This window comes from Gallinula chloropus, assembly GCF_964237585.1.
Source record: "Gallinula chloropus genome assembly, chromosome: 11".
Lineage (NCBI taxonomy): Eukaryota > Metazoa > Chordata > Aves > Gruiformes > Rallidae > Gallinula > Gallinula chloropus.
The window spans coordinates 14,522,179-14,541,801 of record NC_140096.1 but is presented as its reverse complement, the minus strand read 5'-3'; the positions used below and the strand labels follow the sequence as shown (position 1 = coordinate 14,541,801).

The window sequence follows — 19,623 nt, the reverse complement described above, 5'->3', positions numbered from 1 at the left end:
AAAAAGCTTCAAGATTCCAGAAAGTACATCAGAAGGTGAAAAACCAATGTCACAGCAAATAGTCTTGAGGACTCTTAAGTAGACTCACATTTTTCTGAGTTACTATTCATAAAAATCCTACTGTTCGTAAAAATTAAGTGAAAATATCCAATGTAATATGCCAAATCATCATATTTAATGTTAAAATGTCACCACTTAATTTTATAGTTAGTTCAAATGACTCAATTGCTATTTAAATTTATTGGTAAAATTCTAATATTTCATTCATTCTTTTAAATCTAGTTCAAAAATTAAAAAGTAACAAAGGTTCAAAGATATTTTACCTTATTAATGTATGTACTCAGTTAAATAAATGATCTTATTAATGCATGTACGCAGTTACAGAAATGATTTAAGGAATAGATATGGAGAACGGATGAAATAGTTTTCTTTCATTGAAATTAAACTGACTTCCAGAAACCAACATCTGTGAAACTCTGTTAACATCAAAGGTAGATGTGTCAATTAAAAAGGACTCACAGTACAGCATAAAAAGAAGAGGCTACTCAAAAGAAACACTGCTTATTCTCTCACATACTGACGTAAATTACTATTTCTGCAATTTGCATTAAACAGTTACTAATTGACACATCATGAGAGAAATCTCCATTGGAAACCATGACATCATAATTTTCAAGGTGAAGAGGTGAAGCCACAAAGAAATTCTAGAACCAGATCAACAGTTACAGGATCTCTGCAGAGAAACCCTTGGTCAAACTGTAATAATAAAACAAAATGAATCAACAACAAAGGTTTATGACATAATCCATAAAGTCCAGTTCTCTTCCTCAATTTAATCACAAGCAGCAGTTTGACAAGCACTTCCCCTCAACTGAAATACACGTTTTTGAGACAAATTTTATCTTCCCTTGTGCCCTCTCACATAGTTTACAAATACAGGCTTCCAAGAGCAAGCAGCCAACGTCAACACCACCTCTCCCCAAAGAGCACTGTTTGCACTGCTTCACATCCTTCCTCTGAGTGCAGAAGATTTCAGTATTCTCTGTGTCAGAGGTGATCTATACTCAGCAAGCTACTTAATCTGTAGGGACAGTGCACGTAATCCTCATCAGCTCCACAAAAAACTTTTAATATGTGGCATCAGAAGTGAGAATATCCAGCACATGATCTACTCTTGAGTAATTGGCCATGTCAATGCTCTTCATTGTCTGCAGGGAGCTGCTCCACAAAGCTAACACTATACATGTGCAAGCCAGTTGCAAAGAGGATTCTTCGTCTAGTCAAGATAAGGACATGAGTCAGATTTAAAAGGGTTTCTGCTTTCTATTATTTTTATGGCAAGCCATTTGTCTAAAAGTTGTCTAGAGTTGTGGGGTTTTTTTTTTCAAAAATACAGTTTATTTTCTTATTTCCTTCTAATTTAAAACGAACTGTGCTGTGGCGAAGTGAGATTAAACAGTAGCAGGAATTTGATTCAAGATGGCTTGAAAAACAGTATATAGGAAATAAAAATCCTGTAAATAAGAAAGCTGCTCCCAGAACAAAATCAATTCTATATTCTTCATAGGGAACGATTCATATCAGCCATAACATCACTGATTTAACTTTGCACAGGCACGATCAAATACATAAGGCACCAATACAACTGTCTTTATCACAGGCATAATCTTGATTTTATGTTCAATTTTATCTATTTTATACTGGGTATCAAAGGAACTACAAAGCATGTAATCTTAAAATTACAGTGAAACAGCTTTTTAAGCTTAACTCAACTGGGGGAAAAACTAAATAAATCAATACTGACCACAGCATCCTTGTAGCTATTAACATTTGAGAGTTAATCTTTAAATCAACCAGTAAAAAGCAGTCTGAATACTAAACACTATCAAAGTGCTTTTTGTTTTTTAAATATTACTGTCAGAAAAGGCCCATACATTCTTGCTTGAACCAGAGAACTCGTATCATAATATTTTTATAAGCTGGTATGCAGTTGGATAGGGAGACAAACAGCACTGAAGTAAAAATGCTAAAGCAGAAAAATAAATTAGGATGCAAATGATAGTTTTGTTGATAAAAAGGATAGCAGCTGGTATGCAAACAGGCAACACAGTTAAAGTTTAATTGTTCTCAGCAATTTGAAATATTGAAATACATGACCACTTAGCAAGAACAGTGATTTATTTTAGTCTGAAATTTAGACGTGCAAAGAAATTCAGCAAGCAATGACAAATAAGAAGCCTTTTAGCCTCTGTGATTAAGAACACAAGAAAAGTGGTTTTATTCACTGTTTTAAAAAACGATGTTCAGAAAAGCTTAGATGAGGTGTGTACTGCCTTTGAAAGTATGAAGGAATTCTACCCAGGCAAGAAGGCTGCATTCAAAAGTTGTGTTTTCCTATCCTAAGTTCCACACTGGAACTAAATTATCAAAACCAGGGTAAAATGTTCTTTTTCATTCACTTCTTTTGCCAAGTCCGGGCAAATGAACAAGTTTATGTTCACGCAATATATGCAGATGTGGTTTGTCGTTACACTAGACACAAGACTACATAACAGGAAAGACACTAGAATAAAATAATGGCATTTGCACAACAAAACTGTTTCAACAGATATTTACTAGATCAGTAATGTGGACAGGAAAAATACCTATTACTCTTTCATGGAAAAGCATGTGAATTGAAAATTCTTACAAGGTTTTCATTTATGAAAGCATAAACTCTGCTTGCAGCCCCCAAAAGATGACACAGCTTAAAAGCAGCCCAGACATATCTCCTCATTAGCAGCAAAGTTAAACTTTTTGCCACAATTCCAAAGTACAATAAATCAACAGCAATAAAAACCCCCACCTCTCCACCCTTGTGGCTTTACAGGACGATCAAGCCCCCCACCCATAAGGGAAAGGCCAACATGCCAGAAATGGGAAAGTCTGAGGAGTCAAAAGAAAGTCAAATTTGCTGACACAGGGAACAGTGGAGGCAGATGGCATAAAGAAGATTGATATACAACAGGTCCGTAAACAGATATCAAAAGGAATAAGCCAGGTTGTAATGCTTAGTACACTTCTGCGAACACGTGCAGATGGATGGTGGGGGAAACAAACTGGAAGAACTGCAATGGTCTCCCTAAACAGCAGGTCTGGCTACTAGGACCAGACAGAGCATCCATGTGGGACACTGGGCACTTCATATATTCTTAAGCTTTAAGTCAAAACCCACACGAGGCCCATCTTCAAGGCCAAAGAGAGGAAACAGGGAAGCAAGATTTCTCAGTCTGTACCAAACTGTATCAGACTGGTCCCTAATTTAGCAGTAGGAAGAAGCTGGCTTGCTGAGAGCTGCTGCAACACTAAGATGAAAATAAATACAGCATCTTTAACGTGTACCTCAAACCACATCAAAGGATTTACAAGACAGAGGAAAAATCCAGTACCTGAAATTAAACATGAATGTTTCAACTAACTATAGCATTATCATACAGATTTACTACTAACATGTAGGACCAGTATACGGAATGTGACTATGAAGTTAGGCATATTAATAAACTTCCAGATTATTTTTCATGTCAGTTGAGAACTAATACAAGCACCTAGAATTGCCAGCATCCTCTCTCTACAAACACTGAATGAAGCTCAGTTGATCATACATCATAAAATCTACAACTGATTAAAAGATTATTTTGCATATTATTGTTTATTATAGAAATCCAGAGTCACTGAAGAGAAGACACAATGCCTTTTTGACGTGAAATGTGATCGTTTTCTTCACTTTATAATTTCCCTATATTAATTCCTCCTCTGTAAAAAGAAAACAACTCCCATCCAGTTATTCTGGAGAGAGCAGACTGCACGCTAAGGAAGGTTTAGGGAATGTCTGGTAGACCACTTTAATGCTAGCAAAATGCTACAAGCAGTTAATCTCATGTTAATGTCAAATGCTAGCTAGTCCCCACAGTCAAGTTAAGCATTTTATATTTACAGTAATGCAGTAATAGTACCAAAGGACAGAGTAATCCTTTCCAAAACAAGATTGTGTCAGGCTAAAAGCCCTCCCCTATAACCTGGGGTGGAATGATACATTGCGATTAGGTGCAGTGTCCCCTGCATAATAAATTTAAAGGGTCTCTGATCAAAATGCAAAGCAGGGATGGCCATGCCCACGTTTAGTAAAAACTCTAAACTGAGAGCCAATGATATAAATGACTTCAGTAAGCAAAGGCAAGTCTATATAAAGCCAATGAACTAATGGATTTATAAGTCTAGACAGTATTTGTACCATAACTACATTCTGAGCGTACTAATGATTATTTATTTCTTACTGCCTGAGGGCAGTTGGAAGGAGTCTTTCACAAAAGTCTGAAAAACATTTTGAGGGGAAATGGGTGAACAAGTTCATAATCTGCAGGAATTATAATCATTGATTACTTGATTCATACCCCTAAGTCACTTTATATTTATTAAGAGAACAAATGTTCTGTTCTAGTTGGGCTAACAGTGCCGCCTACAGCCTATCTGGGGATTCCCTGTAACACAGGGCGTTAGTGCACCTCAAACTCTGCCCACATATCATATATGCGTGCATAAATATGCACATATACTGTGGTAAGTCTCTCACATACATATGCTTATATATTTATATATTTTGGGGGGTGATATATGTATCTCTCAGGAATGTATGTATACATACATACAAATGTCCATGTATACATCTATGACATATACCCCAGTATGCCTGTATCACATGAAATGACCCATGCTTGAAGCTTCATAGCTGAAGAACTTTCAGCCTTGAAAGCAGTACAGCTCCCTGGAACATGTTACTTCCCATATAATTAACACACTAAAATCTTTCCTAGCAGACCTATACTATCTGCAGGACAGAAACTAAGGTCAATCTTGCTGTGACACTTCGATACACACATAAACCACTGTGCTAAAAAGGTATATCCAGCATTAGCAGGATAAGTCTGAAAAGCAGGGGACAGGCAGGTTTTGGTCATAATTCCTCCTCAGTACTAGCAAGGAAACAAACCGTAGATACCACATACTATTTCTTTTATCAGAAACTAGGTCTTCACTACGTGCTAGGGTGAGAGAGCTAGAACAAACTTCAGCAAGAAAAAAACAAGTCCATATTCAAACACGTTTCCTGGGAAGGGTACTCAATCATTACAAGTTCTGAGGATGAAAACCCCACAGATGAATAGTCAAGACAGGTGGGATCAAGCTCTTAACACTGCATCCAACCAAGCCTACTACTGATAACAAGCAAAAACTCCTCTTTCCATATAAACCTTGTGTTTTTATAACTGAACTGTGGCAGAAGCAAAGAAGCAGCATTGAAAAGTAAATTCATGGGCCAAGAATGTCTAAATTCCATAGCAGAATCAAAAATACAGTGTAAGAAATTGTTATTGAGTCCATAACCTGAAAAGAAATGTTAGAAATGCTCAGAAATGGAGATTTAAACACCTTAGAATCCAAGAGAAAAAGTGTTTGTAACTAGCTAGGGCATAGCACCGTTCTCTTTCAAAAAAGGGTAAGCTTTCTGACACAGACTACTTCTGATTAACAGTGAAGACATCTTCCATAGTACACATTTCCCCTGTAGATCTTCCACAGATTTTCCCCTGAATCTTTTATACCGCCTCTACCCAAACAGTGATGTTTTCTAGATATATTATGACAATGCACTGCAAATGAAAACAGGCAATTTGGAAAAGCTTTAAAAGAGATACATTTCACACATGGATGTCTATTTGTACTTGCTATTTGCATGCTAAGATTTCATTCACCAGCAGGGGCTCTGCATTTTAGTTGCCTTATTGCAACATTGATGGCAGAAGAAACATATGACACAGATATGCTTTATCATTTCAGACTTCTACAGTAAAATCGTTACCTTAGTTAACCAAAGACAAAGCAGTTGTGCATTGATTCTACTCTCCTGTCCATTTACAAGCAGATACAAACCACAATTTTAACATAAGAGCACCTTGTACCAAGTCCAACCTCAAGTAGCTCTTGGTTTTAGAATTTAATGAGATATCCGCTAATTAATAAGTTGGTAATTATCTCTCAGTCCAAGGTGATGTTTAATGAGGCAGGTATGCGCAGGAGCTCTAGATTGCAACATCGTTCTCTATCTATCTATAGAGTGAAAGGAAGAACACTTATCAACCCTTCTTGGAGACAAAAACCAAGAAAGGGTCACAATCTCAACTGCCATCAAGACCTAAATTTGTCTCATCACTACAAGTTTACAAATGTAGATGACATTTTCTTAAATAGTATCACATATATATTTTTTTTCCTGTGATAAGACATATAAAAAAGATGACAGATTTTAAACTCACATCTGGAAATAACTGTACCACAAAAGATCAAGTCCCAAAAAACAAATTTTGGGTACAAACTATGAACAGATTTTCAGCTTCTCAGAACAACAATAACAGTCATCTAAAGTGAGGAAATTTAATTTAAATATTGCACGCACTGAAGTGCAAATGCCATTAACAAGCTTGCCTTGACAAGTGAGATAGTGGAGGGGGGAAATAAAATAAAGAAAGAAGAAGTAGTAAATATTGCCTGTTAGGCCTAAAAATCAGAAATGTCACGGCAACGTGTCATTTTTTTCTCCTCTGGAGCTGAGGAAATTACAAACAGTGCTTATAATCTTGAAACACTCTATATCCACAGAACAAGAAGAGGAATTTGTGTGGGTAGCTTATGTTTAATAGCAACGTAGGCACAGAACTCTGTTTTGGTTTAGGGAATGAACCTCTGTTCCGGCAATTATGTCTCTGTTTTAGGAATAAAAGAGTAATTCTGATGCACCTAACTTAAGGCATTAAGAATCAATTATAAGTGACAAACAGTGCGCTAGGAGCCTAAAATGCATTACCACTATCGCTCCTGACATGAGGCAGTTGGTAAAACTCCTTTCCAAAGCAGAGCACAAAGTCATTATCTCCTGAGTGATATGAAATTCCTTCCTTTCTCTGGACAGGTCATATTATACAACTCATTACAGACTCAGATTTACTTACTTATTAAGGTTGAGTTAATGGGCAGCAAAAGACAAGCTTTCTGAAAGAGAAAAAAACTTTCCGAATCTCTAAGACTCCTTCTGGGTGAATCCTGACAACTACTCCTATTTTTGTGACCTGCACAAATTCTGTGTGTGCCAATCCCCTACTGCCTGTGAATGCTCTTGTCAACACCACCTCACTTTTCAGGTTTGCCTCGCAGAGTAAAAAAAAATACTACACTGTAGAATATAATCTTTATTAGTTGTATGTGAACTGACTTTTCCTAGTACAGCCAAAAATCCTTTGGAAAACAGACATCCCAGTTTCAGGAACATAACTAGAAGTACTAGAGGTTGATTATCAGTGAGAACAGTAGAGTGTTCAGGTATCTCCTCTAGAGTACTCCAAAAACCTTACTCTGATGTTAATTTAATTACAAAGATCTTAAAAGTTTGAAAACAGAACTTACAAAATCAGTATTTATTGAAAAAGCATACTGAAGTATAGGTGTAAGGCAAATTCCAAGCGAGGTGAAAGAGTGACTGAACTTCTCTATTAAATTCATCCAGATTTGGAATTATTAACTGAGCATGCTCTTTTTTTTTTTTTTGCTGTATTAATTTAAAAAGCTCATATTTTGCACTATCACTACTTCTCCATAGTCCGACTTCACTTGGCTTGTGTGTCAGCCAGCTACAGACATGGTGAAGCAGCTATGGCATGCTACATTCAGTGGTGCACGTGGGCAAAAAGCACAGAAAGTAAGGAACACAAGGAAAGAGAAGGAGCACAGCTTTTGTAATGCAACATCTCTGGTGTTACTAGCAGCTCACTAAAGAAGGTGTTGAAGAATTTTGTCCAGTAGAACTCCCTTCAGGGTCTCAACTTGGAACAGGACTTCTTCATTAACTGAAGTGCAAGCCATGCTTCCAGAGGTGTTACAAGCTTTCTTACATCAATGACAGTGCAGATGCAAGAACAACTAGGAAGGGAAACGAAGTAGTACAGCTTTGTACTTTCACCTCTCTCTAGCGGCTCGTATTAAGGAATTCTAAATGGATTACATAATTCGAGAAGTCATTTAAAGCAGCCTTCAAATCTGAATTGGTTTAACTACAGTCAGAAATTCTTAAATGCTTTAATTGCTTTAATAAGCAACACCCCAAGTGAGTCATTCGGACTATTCTTTAATTTTGCCCTTGGTATTTACACTTCAGGGAGAGAAGCAGATCCTTAAAATTCATGCCATATAAAATAACTTTGTTTAATGTAGAATCCAAATTGTCGCTTCAGAATGTAGCTTCAGAATTCAGAATTACCACAATTATGCATACCATTTATTACACATTAGAAGATAGGAACTAAATAAATCCTCAAAATCTTCAGACTGGGAAAATTTAGTAAGCAATTTTACAGAGTGTAAGCCAATACAGAATCCTACTGAGTCTTTCAGAAACTGCATCTTGGAACTACAAAACAAAAACTGTGAAGCTTTTGCCTCCCTCTCTTCCTTGCTGATGGTTGTCAATGAAGGAGAACGCCGCGGCTGTTGAAAAAACTTTTAATGAGATGATGCATAAGCTACTGTCAATATGGTGATGCTATATGCAAATACAGGAGTGTTATTAGAGGGAAAAAAGTCTTCTAGTATTTGATGTACCTAACTGCATGTTTACTACAGTCAGAAAAACACATTGAGAGAGTTTCTGACATTTCAATATTGCACTTTATGTGAATGAAAAGGATGATAGAAGTTACTATACAGTGCAAGATTGACTTTTGATTATGATGCAAAATGCCAACTTCAGATTCTATTATGGAAAGAAAAGTCACAGATGCAGGCATTAAATTTCTCATGCCAGAAGGCATTGTCTGTTTTATATCCACTAATGTGCCAGATTGGGCAAAATCTGTTTCAGCAATTTAAACTGTGCAAGGTGGAAAACACTGCAGATACCGTTGTAAAAACAGTTTCTTCTACTGCAATGAACTATAAAACTTTTGTTTGACAGAGAAATGACTACTACTTATGAGTATGTATTAAATTGCTATACTTTAAAGCAACAATGACACAGAATGTTTGAAAGTATTTTCCCCACTCTAAAATTATGGCATTAAATCACAGTGAAGTACCTGTACAGAATTTAAAAATTAATATTTTCTTGCAGTATTTGTACTAATATATTAAGTATAGCCATATTTGCATTCTGCAGTGCTTCTGACTGCTAATGGCCTTTCTAGAGAGATGCCTCAACAGTCAGAACCATATGCTTGCAAATTAAAGAAATAATTTTCTTGTGTCAACATGAGTGAGAAGTCTCTATGCCTGTTATTAGTACTTTCTAGTCTACTACACAGACATAATTCACCTCCCCCAAGGCATCTTTCACTTGATTTTCCTCAGAATGCTCTCTGTTTCTTTTAACAATGCTTTAAAAGAATTATTAAGTGGTAAACTTTTACATCAGGCACAGAATTCTCTATGTTAAGCACTGGAAAAAACCCTCATTATTTCTGAAAGCGACTTCATTCTCTATACCACATTCATGGCTAAACTCAGATTAAATGTTTACTCCATTCAGAAAAACACCAGCCCTCTGGAGTTTAGCTGATCTTGGGAGTCCTACATAACTGTTCAGCTAAACCTAAAGCTCATACTCAGCCTATACATACAAGGTATCACTTTACTTTGTCCAACATTTCAGAAGAACATAGAGAATGGCCAATTGCCAACTACAGACAACAGCATTCTACATCCACTGTTTCTGAAGTAAGCACCAGTGTGGCAACACAAGCTCACAAAACTCTGCATGACTCCACCCTGCCTAGAAATTCCTAGTAACTAATTTGTTATCTGACTTCAGTAAGGTACCTTGCCTTCATTTAGATTTTGTTTGACTGAACCTGCATAAAGGGATGCGACTTTGTCAGGGATTTAATATCCCAGATAATAAAACAGTAAAAGCAAAAGCCATGAAAGCAGCAACTGGAATAAAAAGTGAACAAAGAAGAAATTTGAAAAATAGGCTTTGGTGTGTTTCAACTGCTTGGGAACAAGAGGCAGATGCTGGGGAAGGTAAGTGAACATCACTTCCATTAAAGAATCCACTTTGTCAGAATCTTCTGATTTTTTTAATTGGTTTTCCTTTCATACAGTCTGTTTCAAGTAAGAAGGAATGTTTTTCCATTAATCTCTTGATACTTAATCAGTCTGACCTTTGCTTATACTTTTCAAAATAAAACTGTTTCCTAATTTATTTTTACTTTTCATAAACCTCTAGGTTGATCTTCCATCTTTAAAAAGATCACATATTTTATTATAACTAATATCAGATTATTGAAGACTTTAGTACATGCATGGGCAGTTCATCTAATCCCATTGACCTTTCCATATTAAAATCCAGTTTTATGTTTTATCTACTATTTTTTTAAAAAAATAATAAATCATCCATTGCTCAGAAGTTGGTTCTTTATTCCTGTATGAAAATTCAAGCAAAATAAAGTGTTTTTATTTACTTTCAACTAAGAAAATGCACCTGATATTTAAAAGAAATGTGTTAAGTCTTGTATTTCCAACATCATACGTGGTTCTAACTGCAAGGCTGCCTTCTATCAAAAAAGCAGCATGCATCTCATGTAATCTGACTGGTACCTATTTAGTGCATGCACAAACAGCGTACTGCTGGCTACTTCTATCTGAGCTACTTCTATCACATCTCTTTATTTAAAACTCAGAGATAATATTTGCTGGTAGATTTCCTTCTCTTTTATGTATAACTAACTGAGGCCATTGCCCTCGTATCTGCAGGCAATTTATTCCAAAAGAAGCCTCCTGCAGGGAAAATAAACCTAACTGTCCATCCCTGAAACCATTGGCTTATAAAACACCAAACAATAAATAGGAAGTGAAAATCTTCTCTTTCACACAAAGCATTTAACTTCCTAGTCAGGCAAAGTGTAGGCCACGTGACAGAGCAGATGAACATTACAGTTAAACAAAACTCAAAAAGTACCAGAGGGAACAGTTGAAGCAAGTTGCACAAATCCCATTTTTTCTGCCAAAAACCTGCTTTGTTACAGAAAGCAAAGAAGGGCTGAAAGGGAAGTTTTGGTCATTAAAAATGGAGAGTAATTTATGCTTCTGATCAGAAGTCAGAGCTGTTTGTAGGAAACATAATGAGCTTTTATCTTACAGACTGAAACAAATTTAACTGCAATAAACCCCTTTTCATATATGTTCTAAGCATCAGGATTATTAGTGAATTTCCTCCCATTAATGTGCTTTCTCGCTATTGCACACTACAGCTTAACTAAACTGTACTAACTTAGTTGGCTTAATCCCTCAAGCCAACTTACAGAACATCAGAAACTTTGAATCAAACTATAAAAACCTGCAAGGTGAAGTCTCCACCACAGGAGAAAATTAATAAAATATCACCAAACATGTGCCTGGTAAACCATAAGGCTCTGCAAAGAATTTAACTAAAGATGTAAGAAGTAAAACAAAACGTACCAAAAAAACCACCAAAAACAAACCTCCAGAAAATAATTGTCAAGTGGTAGAATAAAATTCTGGGAGTTAAATAAGATGGCAGACTACTTGCATAAAATAAATTAATCACTATATTACTGTGTCATAGATTCTTGCAAACGTACTGGCCAGACCAGTGATGTTTATGGAGAGGGAGAAGAGAAAAACAAAAAAAAAAAAAATCAAAAAAAAATACAAAAACAAACAAAAAAATCACTTCGAGGAAGTTACCTGACTCTCTATCAGAGACCAGGAACAAACAACACTGATTTACAGTACTTATAAAAACTGTTTAATGGCCACAGTAACGTCCAGATAGAAGTAGCCAGTGGTATACTGCTTATGCATGCACTTTTGTTTATATATATATGGCATGCATGTTTTATATCTATGGTACCTTCAAGCTTGTAGTGGACAAATAACTTCTTCAAGCTCTATACTGCCTTAAAATACAATACAATCCCCAACCCCATATGGACAGGTGAGCTCCATGTTGTCCTTATGCATTCATGCCAATGAAGTATTCATCAGCAAAGATGGAAGAAAAGCATGGACACATTTCATCAAAACAAATCTAATTTATATGCAAAAATACCCCACCCAAATAACAATGGAAAGGTACTTGCAAAAGTATGAGAACTAGCAAAAAATTTCTATGACGAAGACAATCACAGATCTGTGAATAAGTTGGAGAAGAAACAATATCAAAGGTAGGTTGTTTGATGAACTAATCCCCAATTCCTTGGGGAAATAAGAGTTCTGCTCTCACTGGACTGAAGTTTAAGATAGAAGACAAGAAATGATAAGAAAATGATGGCTTAATTAAAAACGTATGTACAAGCTAACCACTGCACTGAAGAGAAACCCTGACTGGTAAAACTAAAAAGAGATACAAAATTTTAAGAGAAAACCTGCATAGAGCTAACAGAAACATGTACCCAAATTCTTCCCCCTCACTTTTCCCTTACATTCTTGTGCTCCCCCAAGTATTTAGCTTCTGATGAGTCAGTAACGCCCATTCAAAATAAAATGGTTTGCGTTACTGTCATGAGCAACTCTGACACAGCCTTCCCTTTCCATACCTAAGCAACAAGGGGGCCAAGCAGCATGGGGCATGTGATATAAAAAGATATCCAAGGACAAATGAATTAAGTTTTCTATCAGACTCACCAGGCTATACTTGTGACTGACTGAGAATAAATTCAGTATGACTCACTGACTGTAAAGTGTAATTAAACTATTTATTTCATATAAAGTCTGGGAACTTTAGAAAGCATATATGTAATTCCCACTCAGGTGTCAAATCAAGCGTGAAAATGAGCAACATACTGTGCATATACACAGATGTGCACATACAAGTGCTCACCCTCAACCAACAAGACTTCCAACTCTGTGGTAACCTAAACACCACCATTACACTGCTTACACAATTTCAGAGATGTGATTTTGTGAATAAGCTATATTATTTCCACAACTTACTGCAAAAGAAGAGAAGTTACACTTTATTAGTGTTTTTCCACTGATGACTTGTTGTCAGGTCAATAGATACCAGAAAAGCAAAATCCATGCAGATTATCGATGCTTACAGGTTACATAATCCTACAACCTAAAACGACATGCTGGAAGTATTTAATGTCAAAGCAAACAGCTATTACCTCTGAATGTTTTATCTATTCGCTTACCTTTACTTGCACTCTCAACATGCAGCAATTCATCTGGAAATTTTAAGATGTCCCGGTAATTCTCCTCACAGATTTCTGCCAGGAAGTGTAACAGGGTTGTTTTCTGATCTGTTGATTTTGTATCTCGAATCTAAAAAGAGAACATGGGAGAAAACAAGATGACCAACATACTTCTTCAGTATTTAGTGCCCAGTTTCTAAAGGAATCCCTCTGAAATGCTACACAGTTGGACAGCATGCTAGAAGTCAGAATTTCCTCTTTTATCACTTCAGTTAAAGGAACTCCTTGTCTTAAATCCAGAATTCCTTACTGAAGGAAAACCTAAAACATGCTGCTTTATCCTAAAGACTTTCAGACATATTATATACAGACACATGAAATAAATGCACCCCCCTTGCTGGAATACAAAATGACAACAGAAAAGCAAAGGTAATCCTAAATGCCGGTAGAGGAAAATTAATACATCATGTTTTATTTATAAAAAGCTGCACAAAAATTGTTCCCAGCGTGAAGAAACAGGAAACTGCATATTTTAAACTATCCTCTCAGAGAGGCTAATTTCGTGGTCTGAAATAAACTAGTCCTCCTGAAGGTGGTAAGACCCTCTGTTCTCCATTAACCTAAATGCATTAACTGCTAGAATCAATTTATTATTTAAAAAACCAATAATAATTCTGAAATAATTGCTAAAATACAATTTTATGTTTAAAGGCTAGTGGCAAATTTCCAAGTAAGCGTAGACACTTGTGGCTAAATCCCACAGCAGAGTGCATCGGTATGTGTGCAAAGGAACATCATGAACTTAACAGTAGGAGAAAATGCAGTTTCTCTATTTTATGCAGATAAATAGACTGAATGTAGCAGTTGAAGATTTAGTGGAAGCAGATATTACCCCTTATTTACAGAGGCAATGGAGAGTAGGTATATGTAAGAGTTTGAGAAGAGCGTACTTCACTTTTTACAGAGAATTAGTATAACAAGTGTATCTAAATTTTTTTAACCCCATTTTACTAACTCATCCAGCACAGTTCTCATACGAAGTAAGCTACAACATACACAACAAATGAAATCAAGGATTTATTTAAGAAGAATACATAAACGTGTGTGTAAAATCTCCTATTTGTTTTCTCATTCTCTAAATCACTGGAAGTTCTAATTCTATAATCCTCATGACAGGCTTGCCATCGATGTTCAATTTAATACAGGCCTTTCAGCTTTAAGGATTACCCTGTTAAGAATAAATGAGTGTAGTCGAAAAACAGGCTTTTAAAAATATAAGGTATTTAGGCAATTAAGAATGCAATTTAATTCATACCGATTCAGTGATTAAAGACTAAACAATGCTCCGTAATGGCATGCAGTTAAAAGGGTTTAATGTGTTACGTACATGGAAGTTTTTCCAACTTGAAAAAAAAATAGATTTAGTGGCTAAACACCCGCATGGCAAAAAGAAATTGCATTTCAATTTGTCTGAACAAGAACTGTGGGATTTGCGGTCCTTGATCTCTCTGACATCATCAAGTAGATAAAGCATTTTTTTCCTAAATGGACAAAATTATTTTGCCTTCAGATTACAACAGAAACATGTTTTGTCACCAACAGCAACAATGTACTAAAAGGAGTTAACATTAGCACCTGCTGAGTTGTTTAAAACCTGTAGTAAATAGGTATTCAGATATTAACCATCTGTGCCAAATTCACCACTTGGGTCAAATCAAGAAACCCATCCCACCTCCATCCATCCAGCCATCCAACCATATTTTCAATAATTTACTAATGGTAAATTTCTCATCTCCCCTCTCTCTTCATTCTTGGGTACAATTTAACAATTAAATTTATGGAAAATGCAATTGCACACACTTTGAATTGAAGAGCCATATTTTAATAAAGTGAAATTTGTTGGCCTTGTATCCAGTTAAAGAGTCCCTGATTTCGATTATGGTCCCTGTCTCTCATTCTTTTGTCATACACTTTAGTAAAAAGCCTGGCTCCGCCTTTGGAGGACGTACTTTGGTACTACAATGTTGCTACAGGTCCCTCCCAAACCCTTTGTTTCTCTGGGCTGGACAAGCCCAGTTTTATCAGCCTTTCCTCAGTCCTTGAGCCCTTGACCAGCTCACCAGTTCTCTACTCAAGAAAGACTTTTGGTACATAATATGGACCATCACCTTCCACAGGCAACCCAGTGAATTCTGAGTTAAGAGCAGAAAAGCCACTGTCTGGTATCTTCTGCCCTTGCCCCTGTGAATAAAGCCCTGCATGCTGTCAGCCTTCATTGCTGCCAGGGCTTACTACTGACTCACTGTCTCTTTCCAGAACCACTCCAGGTTTTCTGTAGAGCTGCTTCCTGCTATTATTTTCCTTCAGCATAAAGCTAAACTGCCTTTTGATAAGCAAGAGCTCTGGAAAAGGGCAAGTTTAAGATGCTAGACTTACAAACAACATACACTCAGGGCCTCTGTTATATTAAAAGGTTAATAAACAGAAAATCAAGACTAAGTATCTAGTTTCTCATCAAAGGACTACCATTTAAAAAAAGCCAAACAAACAACTCAGGCTTTGACATTTAGTCAATGCCTTCTCAGCTAAAGAAATGTCTTATTTGGTCTAGCAGACAGAGCAACACATGAAAAAAAAAATCATTATTCCCTCCCCTTTTCATTCCTTGCACTTCTACTTGGTGCTTTCACAGAGTACTCTGGCTAAGACGTACAGTAAATAGAGAGTAGAATCTTTTTTTTTCGAATATGGTGTCTCTTAAATACATCTTAACAGACAATTCAATCAGAAACATAAATTTTCAAGAAAATATTCTATGAGTTCTAAATCCCAAGTGATACTGTGGGTTTGTATGGGAACAAAAGGAAATATGACATTCACTTCACAGTCTTACTACATGTTCCAGCCTCACGAATGCAGGTATGTACAGTCACAGATGAGTAAAAAACCCAAAAAGGTAGGTTCTAAGTAGCTGGAATTTCCTTGCTAGTGGCCTAGGTATGTTCAACAGTAAATAAAACCAAATAAAACAGGTTTAAAAAAAGACTTTGTGTAGGGCAAAACAAATTTAGAATCCTAAAAATCCCTGCCTCTTAAATATTTTTTTTAATTATATCCTCTGAATTTTCATCCTTTTAATTCTCTAAGCATTACCATATTAGAGAAGTAGTAATAGTTATCTGAGACTTGGTAAAGTAACAAAATTCACCAACATTGAGTATCAATACACTGGAACATACGAGCTCTTACAGGGCAGTGTCTGTATATATGGCATTTGCAAAACAACATCAATGCTTGTCACTGGTGGGTTTCCAATTTTCAAGTCAGTAACACTTCAGTGTTTTCAAATATAGGTTGTGATTCTACAGCCTTTCCTTATCTGAGTGACAGAATTCTGGAATAACCCATTTACTTAAAACAAACCCAAACACTCAGCAGATCGGTGTAGGCTGCAGAAAGCAGCTCCCCGCTGAATGTTCAAGCATCTATCTGAGCAGTCAATACTATCAGATTCATCGCTTGGGAAAAGATTAAAGACTAAAACAGTGTGATCTTCAGGTCTGTAGCTCAGAAATAATGTCAATATTAAAAAAAAAAAAAACCCGACCCAAAACCTCCTTCCCTTGTAGGATCTTGGTAAAATTATTACATGCAAATGTAATACTGTGATGCAAAACATACCATAACCCACTTCCAGACATACATTTTTCCCCCTTGTGCACTTTTGGATGTGAGGGTTAAAAGTGATAACCAACATAAGGAAAAATGTAAGCTTTAACTACCACTGCAGCAATGATTGCTTATTACAGCTATTAAAAAAAGATTTTTGTTGATTTTTACATTATATCACTTCTTATATCACAGAAATCTTTCCCACCTTTATAGAAAAGGAGCTGGTAAACAGTTAATAGAAGTACACTTGTCAGTAACTAGATTAACAGCTTGTCTTGTATTATCTGTGCAATGAGAAGTACTAACAAAATATTACTTATTACATAAAATACACATTGATCCAGCTAGAATACAACAGTAGCTTCATTAAGAGGGATGCTTGCTCTTTGTCTTCACATTAATCCACCACAAAGAGAATAGAAGTTGCACCCTTCAAACGCCTAAAGATAACCTCTTCTCTTTCAATTAATTTCTGTCTAGCATAACTTTATAGAATATGAGGCCTCTCCTATCCTTGCTCAGTGATATTAATTGCTGCAAGCAGGGTTAAGAATAGCAGCTGGATCATTCGGACACATACATCAACCCAACAACTGGTAAAAATCCACCTTTAGTGGATTACTGCAGCAGCCTTGCTGAACTTTACTACTTTTTCTGCCATATTTATATTTTCACAGAACACTTAACACTCCGGCAATCATGAACGCTCTAGTGCATACATCAGAGTAGCTGCTGCTTGCCAGTCTGGATACAGCACATGAATTCTAATGCTGATCTATCTTATTTGAACAAAATTAAGTTCTCTGTCTTCTGCCAAAGATTGTTTACAAATCATTTCTTTCTTCAATACCATCATCCACTGCAATATAACATCCAGAAAGATAATCTGTTTTTAAGGATTTGCAATTACTGTATCAGCATTAGCTTTTCAGCTGTGACTAGACAAGTCTGAATTCACGCTTTCTTTTCTTTATCGTGTTTTAATGTTGTTATATAATATCAGAATTCTGTGTACAACGCAACCAGCTCTGTTTTAAGCACATTTGTTTTCTAAAAAAAGCATTTATTCCAGACCAACATTTCCCTTTTTTCTTGTTTTCAGCTCACATAGCACACTGCATCTACTAAACCAACAATTAATTCTAGGACTGTTCAAGGACTAGAAAAAAATAAATCAGTTAGGCTTTGTGAAAAGTGAATTCAGCACATGAATACTTCATAATTTAAACAACTCTGCTCTCTGTATACGCTCCTCACATGGAAATGCATACACACAGATGACTGTTCTACCTTGCTGACAGCAGCCTCCCCTCAAAACAATAGAAAACAAAGAAAAAAAAAAGAAAAAACAGAAATAAAAGCTCTTTCACACAGTCAGAAATCCACTGGTGTTAAACACAGTTAAAGTCACTGGTATATGAAAGAAAAAAAAATAAATATACAAACTAAGAATTTAGACATCTCAAAAAATCATCGATGGATTATCCATGGGTTCAATTACCCTTATCCTAAGATGTTGTCTGAGACTTAAACCACTGTCTTTGGACAAAGCATCAACACAATCAAGAACAGATAAAAACTAAGACAAGCCAAGTCAACTAGACTTATTATGAATTCTGTTCACATCACAGCTAAAGTCCTTCAAGAACAAGAATATTCAGAGTATAATACTGTTACTCAACTTAGATCTTTCTTAGACCTATCAAGCATCTTACAGTGAAAGTCACCATAATACTAAAAAAAATAGACAAATTACCAACATTTTGAAAGAATAAGCCAGATGGTTTGTTGGATTTTAAAATTCCTATTGAAGCACTTCTTACTTTAGTCAAGGCATGTTTAAAACAGGTAGGAAATGCTTCTTCTCATTCTAAAATTGCTTTGAAAAGTAGCAGGTTTTATGGAAATGAAGCAAAAAAAAATTAGGACAAAATTTCTTGGATGGTTTATATCTGACTTCTAATCTAACAATGTACCTGAGGTTACAGAAGTGTTACCTCTAAAATGTAAAATACTGTTGCTCATCATGGTTCCATATATAAAAAACAATCAGTGCACAAAATATTTGGAGTATATAAATAAGTAATTTTTTGTTCTATGGATATTTTATCAAAACTCCAAGTAAAGGCTCTCAAATTCCTCTTGTAAGGCTTGAAGACTGAAATACATTCCCTGGGAGAAGAAATAAAGACACTTGAAAATTCTTCAAGGTAGACCTCTCATACGGTAACAGCGCCTTCTCAAATTGCCATCAAGCACACAAAGTAAAATTGAATGCTCACACAGCTTTCAAACTCTAGTAGCATCCAGATGCCCCACAGAGCAAAACTGTGACACTGGCAAACAGACTGCTACCTTGTTCTCGCTGTCAGATGCCACTTATTTCTCTGATTTCCTTCTTCAGCCAAGAAATACACATTAGAAATCTTAATTTGTGCTCAGATTTCAGTAAACGTGACAATAGGCTCTCCCTATGATGTTTACTCAGACATTTCCATTTTCACAGTGAAGGCCAATTACTGACCAACAACCCTAAATTTTGAGACTGACTAGATAATTTAATAAAGCTGACAAGCAGCTGTAGACAAATATTAAACCTGGTGCTTACAAAAGCTACTGCCTCTTGAGATAGTTTAATATTTTGCAGTATTCACAACAGATAACAAAGCTCTGCCAGACTGCACTCAGTTAATAACCCAGAGCCAATAAAGCC

At 36.0% G+C, this 19,623-nt stretch overlaps 1 protein-coding gene across 1 annotated transcript in view; it reads right to left on the bottom strand.

The window, feature by feature from the left end:
* DIAPH2 (diaphanous related formin 2) overlaps positions 1-19,623 on the bottom strand; it is a 226,576-nt gene that overhangs the window by 115,801 nt on the left and 91,152 nt on the right. Inside the window, exon 22 of the mRNA XM_084268950.1 lies at positions 13,239-13,368. Within this exon, the coding sequence (XP_084125076.1) occupies positions 13,239-13,368 (130 nt within the window). The remainder of the gene's footprint in view (positions 1-13,238; positions 13,369-19,623) is intronic.